Source organism: Siniperca chuatsi, linkage group LG12 (genome assembly GCF_020085105.1).
Source record: "Siniperca chuatsi isolate FFG_IHB_CAS linkage group LG12, ASM2008510v1, whole genome shotgun sequence".
NCBI classification, from domain to species: Eukaryota; Metazoa; Chordata; class Actinopteri; order Centrarchiformes; family Sinipercidae; genus Siniperca; species Siniperca chuatsi.
The window spans coordinates 9,744,534-9,750,738 of record NC_058053.1 but is presented as its reverse complement, the minus strand read 5'-3'; the positions used below and the strand labels follow the sequence as shown (position 1 = coordinate 9,750,738).

The following is a 6,205-nucleotide window of genomic DNA, read 5'->3' as shown; positions in this document are numbered from 1 at the left end:
TCATAGATGTATTGGCTAAACAAGTACACATGTACTTGATTACTATGTAAAGATTTGACTTATCAAGTATAGCTACACAAAATGTGTTACTTTTGTTTTCTCCTGGTAGTTTTAGATGTCACAATCTCCCCTTCTGTTCCTGAGTTATGGTGTTGAATAATGGCCAAAAAAAAGTTTTTCCAGGACATTATGATGTCACAGTGAAGTTGACCTTTGACCTTTTGGGTAAAAAATTGAATCACTTCATCGTTGTATCCTATTAAACATCTGTGTGAAATGTTGTCATAATTACTGCATCAATTCTTGAGTTATGGCCAAAAACATCTTTGTCAAGGTCATTTTGAGGTCACAGTGACCTTTGACCTTTGAGTCAAAAGTGTCACCAATTCATTGTCCGACCAACTGTGAAATATGATCATCAATTCTTGAGTTATGGCCAAAAACGTGTTTTGTGAGGTCAAATTTGAAGAAATTGGGACGGAAGGACAACCCGAAAACATAATGCTTCTGGCCACGGGAGGCATAAAAAAGTGACAACAGGTGGAAAAATTGTTTTGGCAGGTTTTTTTCAACAAAATTATCCAGGCAAAATTTTTATTTTTCACCTGTTCTTAAAGGGACAATTCACCCCAAAATCAAAAATATATATTTTTCCTCTTACCTGTAGTGCTATTTATCCATCTAGATTGTTTTGGTGTGAGTTGCAGAGTTTTGGAAATATGCATTTTTGATTTTGGGGTGAACTGTCCCTTTAAGCCATAAACACAGCAGAGAAAACAATTCAGACTTATTCAATTTATTTTCAATTTTATTTATATAGTGCCAATTCATAACAGAAGTTATCTCATTGCACTTTTCCTATAGAGCAGGTCTAGACTGTACTCTTTATCATATTAATTACAGAGACCCAACAAATCCCACCATGAGCAAGCATTTGGCGACAGTGGTGAGAAAGGGAGGCACAATGCAAAGACCACCTAGAATTAATTTATTTTTTTAAATTGTAGAATAGTAATTGTAGTGTTAATATTAATAAATTAGTAGAGAGAGAGAGAGAGAGAGAGAGAGAGAGAGAGAGACTACCACTGACCTACCTTAACTTTTTATTGAAAGCACTTAAGTTTTACACATGTAACTAATCTTAATCAAGTGCACATTCTCTAGCAACATGAACTGAACAATAAGTGTTCCACATGGCTTTTACTCGACTGTGAGAGAGGTTTTGGGGGAGGGGGGATAGAAGAAGAAGAATTTAAAAAAAAAATAGTAGAATAGTAATTGTAGTGTTAATATTAATAAATTAATAATAATAGGAATGACAGCTATAGGAAAAATAATGTCAGTATTAGTAACAGAGCCAATAACAACAACTGTAGTAGCAGTTGTCGAGCAGGAACACAGGGGCAGTAGGTGGCCCACAATCATAGATCCAGACTCTGCAGCTCCGGAGGCAGAAATACCTGCTGAAAGCGACAGAAGGAGAGAGAAGAGAAACGAGAAAGCACAAAACTACGGGAGAGAGATGTCGAGATAGTAACATGCAGTAATGGGATAAAAATGCATACAGATGGAGAGGGGGAGAAGGAGAGAGGAAAGAGGTGCATCATGGGAAGTCTCCTGGCAGTCTAGGCCCATAGCAGCATAACTGAGGGATGGTTCAGGACTCACCCAAGCCAGCCCTAACTATACGCTTTATCAAAGAGGAAAGTCTTAAGCCTACTCTTAAATGTGTAGACGATGTCTCCCTCTCGAACCCAAACTGGGATCTGATTCCACAGGAGAGGAGCTTGATAACTGAAGGCTCTGGCTCCCAGTCTACTCTCCCATGGAGACTCTAGGAACCACAAGTAACCCTGCATTCTGGGAGCGCAGTGTTCTAGTCAGATAATATGGTATTATGAGATCTTTAAGGTACAATGGTGCCAGACCATTAAGAGCTTTGTAGGTGAGGAGAAGGATTTTAAATTTTATTCTGGATTTTACAGGGAGCCACTGCAGAGAAGCTAATGTTGGAGAGATATGATCTCTTTTCCTAGTTCTTGTCAGTACACGTGCCGCAGCATTCTGGATCAACTGGAGAATCTTAAGGAACTTATTTGGGCAGCCTGATAATAAGGAATGGCAATAATCCAGCCTAGAAGTAACAAATGAATGCACTCATTTTTCGGCATCATGACAGGATGTGACTGATTTTGTTACGTAGGTGAAAGAAGGCAGTCCTTGAAGTTTGTTTCATGTGGGAGTTAAAGGATAAATCCTGATCAAAAATAACTCAGAGGTTCCTTACAGTGCTGCTGGAGGCCAGGGCAATGCCATCTAGAGTAACTATATCTTTAGATAATGTGTCTCGGAGGTGTTTGGGACAATACAAGTACAATAACTTCAGTTTTGTCAAAGTTTAACATCAGAAAGTTGCAGGTCATCCAGGTCTTTATGTCCTTAAGGTATGCTTGAAGTTTAGTTAACTGGTTAGTTTCATCTGGCTTGATCGATAGATATAATTGGGTATCATCTGCATAGCAATAAAAGTTTATGGAGTGTTTCCTAATAATAGTGCCTAGAGGAAGCATATATAAGGTAAATAGAATCGGTCCAAGCACAGAACCTTGTGGAACTCCGTGACTAACTTTGGCGTGCACGGAGGACTCACCGTTAACATGTACAAACTGAGATCGATCTGATATATAGGATTTAAACCAGCTTAGTGCGGCTCCTTTAATGCCAATTACATGTTCCAGTCTCTGTAATAGGATGTGATGGTCAATGGTGTCGAACGCAGCACTAAGATCTAACAAGACAAGTACAGAGACAAGTCCATTGTCTGATGCAATTAAAAGGTCATTTGTAATTTTCACCAGTGCTGTCTCTGTGCTTTGATGCACTCTAAACCCTGACTGAAAATCCTCAAATAAACTATTGTTATTTAGAAAGTCACACAACTGATTGGCGACTGCTTTCTCAAGGATCTTAGAAAGAAAGGGAAGGTTAGATATAGGTCTATAGTTGGCTAAAACCCCTGGATCAAGAGTGGGCTTTTTAAGAAGCGGTTTAATTACAGCTACTTTAAAGAATTGTGGTACATAGTCTGTTAATAAAGACAGGTTGATCATATCCAGTAAAGAAGTGCTAATTAAAGGTAAAACGTCTTTAAGCATCCTAGTTGGAATGGGGTTTAAGAGACAGGTTGATGGCTTAGATGAATTAATCGTCAAAGTCAGCTGAAGAAGGTTGACAGGAGCAAAGCAGCCAAAGCACACATCAGGCTCTTCAGCTGTTTCCAAGGTTCCTTTCTTTGAAGACAAGTCGGCACCAGTTAAAATTTTATCATTTAAGAAGCTCATGAAGTCGTTACTACTGAGAGCTATAGGAATACATGGTACACTTAGAAAATGGGTCACTGTATGGATGGATCATTCTGTACTTTTGTTAGTAAATATTAGGTAAATTTAAATTGATCCTATTGTCATAGATTTTTTGAAAATGTTTATGAGTTACCAAAGCAAAAGTTTTCTGGAGTTCATTTACATGCTGAGAAAAACATCATGTTGTACAAATGTATAAATAAAGAAAATGTCATAAAAAGGTCTGGTTTCTTGTAGTTAATTACAGCAACATTGTATTAATATTTCAAATCAACTAAAATTAAATCCCAGGCACCCCTTTAGATTATGGGTCATGATTAAAAATGTTTATTTGACATTAAACATAACAAGTGCTTTCAATTTGATTACAATGTCAGGAAACAATGTAGCTTTAATACTTCTGCCTGACAATATTTCACGTTTGATCCATTCATATTTTGTTATCTGCCTTCGTTTATTTAATTTTTTCTTTTTTTACTTTTGATCTGTCAGTCAATGACACACCTTCAGTAGAGAGGGCGTTCCCTTTAACATCAAACCATAAATGTCCAACAGTAACACTGTGCAACACTAAAACGTTTGGACATGTAATTGCCAACATACACAGGACATATTCCAAACAATGAACATATTAACCTTTTTACAGCATCGTGTCTTCTAGATACTGTTTATAACTTTGAAAGTTTTGGTTTTGGAGGATTAACACAAAATGAATAATTCATCTAGTATACTTCTGTTTTCACTGTCTGGCTTTAGTGCAACAGTCAACTACAGAGTTACACTTTTCTCTCTCACTTTACTATGTTATTGTGCAATTTTTGTGGTAAATGTGTCTCTGATTTTAACCATAATATTGGATCAAAACTTACATGAACCTATGTACATTTGTTTGTGTAATCTGTGTATCAGTGGACTTTATGGAACTGCAGGCTTTTATCCCAAATTTGCTACTGATCTTTTTTATAATATTCATGTAATATCATATGCAGGATGCCTTTTGCAAATCTATGTCATATACTCCTATGCAATGGTTGACACCTCCGTTTTAGCTCTTATGGCCTATGACAGATATGTGGCCATATGTCGACCACTAGAGTATCACTCTGTAATGTCTGTGCGAAGGACTGCTGTGTTAGTTGGTTTGTCCTGGCTTGTACCTCTGTGTGCAGAAGCCTTGATGGTATCTATGGCATCTGAATTGAAGTTATGTGGCTCTCACATACAGAAACTCTATTGTGACTGGTCAATTATTGAACTTGCTTGCAGTTCAAATGGAGCAATTGACATAGCTGGACTGACTGTTACCTCTTTTTATTGTGGCCATGTTCTCTTCATTGTGTGTTCATATATGCAGTTGGTAAAATCAGCTTTAAAATCCAGAGAGGGCAGGAGAAAGTTTACACAAACATGTGTGCCACATTTGTTATGTCTGCTTAATGTCACAGCTGCTTTGCTTTTTGACATTATATATTCTAGATATGGATCAACATCTGTGCCACAGAGTGTAAAGAACTTCATGGCCATACAATTTCTCATAATTCCACCTGTTCTCAGCCCTATTATTTATGGACTGATACTGACTAAAATTCGAAGTAGAATGATATCTTTGTGTATGATGGCAGGTCAAAGGTTTAAATTGAGACTCCAAGTTTCATTTGTCAGCAACTAAATATCACTCTATATAAACTAAGCACATGGTTGTTCTGTGCTTCTCCAGACTTGTAGCTTTGCTGTCAGGCTGTTGTGATGATAATGATCTCTAAGCTGTTATGTTGCTCTCTCATTGAAAAAGTCTTTGGATTTATCATTATAGTTTTCTGTTTTGAGATTTACCTTGTTTGTATGAGTTGTATAGCTATATCTTCTTCTGCTAAGGATGTACAAAAATAAGGTATTTTTTGTTTTACTATTATATTATATAAGTGTTTTCTCGATTGGCCATTAGTTTAAAAATGCTGTTTAGCATACAAGTTTAGTTCTGACTGTAATCTTGCGCCAATTCGTTCTCCAAGCTAACCTATTATATGGTAGTAATTTCAACAATCTATTACATGTTATTTTTTTCTTTATCTTTGAGTATTTTATTGACTCCTGGTCACGGTTGTACAAGGGGACAACCAAAGTGTGTAAACATGTGTTTCAGTATTCTGCTCCTAGGATCAGATTTGCGCACTGTCATCTATTTGGGGTTATGGGGGGAACACTTCCAGGTACTGGGAGACAGCGTGGGGGGTATTTTGTCATTGTCCACAGGAGTACAGTTTATCTTCTTAGTGTTGTTATTCTATATCTTTAACTTACATACCTTTTGTTGTTTTCTTTAATGATAGCTTGTGCTGAGACAATAATGGCCGTGGTATACATACTTGATTGATAATGCTGAAATATGATTGGTGACTCGAATATAAAGATAACATCTTCGAATGTGAGAGGTTTGGGGAAACTGGCTAAACTAAAACAGGTCATGACTAGGATTAAACAGCTTGAAGCAACAGTTATATTTCTACAAGAATGTCACTTATTATCAAACGATATAATAAAAGTTTGGAGACATCCAGTCAAGTCTTCTCATCTTCATTTTCTTCTAACTGGGCATTCTGACCGCCGCAAGCAAGAGCATCAAAGTGACCGGAAGTCATTAATTTTCTATGTGTGTCTTGGACGGTCTGGTTATAAATGAGAATATTACTATGGTCAACTTGTACAGGCCCAATGATTTTTTTGGCATCATAATCAAATTTTTCTATTTTCACCAGCCTCAACAGCATGGGTGGATGGTATTGTTTTCACCTTTTGAGTCTGTGTGTGTGTGTGTGTGTGTGTGTGTGTGTCATCATGGCAAA

At 37.1% G+C, this 6,205-nt stretch overlaps 1 protein-coding gene across 1 annotated transcript; it reads left to right on the top strand.

Moving 5' to 3' along the window:
* Positions 1–3,991: 3,991 nt before the first annotated feature.
* LOC122886063 (olfactory receptor 4Q2-like) lies at positions 3,992–5,919 on the top strand. Its single transcript, XM_044217932.1, has one exon. The coding sequence runs from the start codon at positions 4,072–4,074 to the stop codon at positions 5,029–5,031; it is 960 nt and encodes a 319-aa protein (XP_044073867.1). The 5' UTR covers positions 3,992–4,071; the 3' UTR covers positions 5,032–5,919.
* Positions 5,920–6,205: the final 286 nt, after the last annotated feature.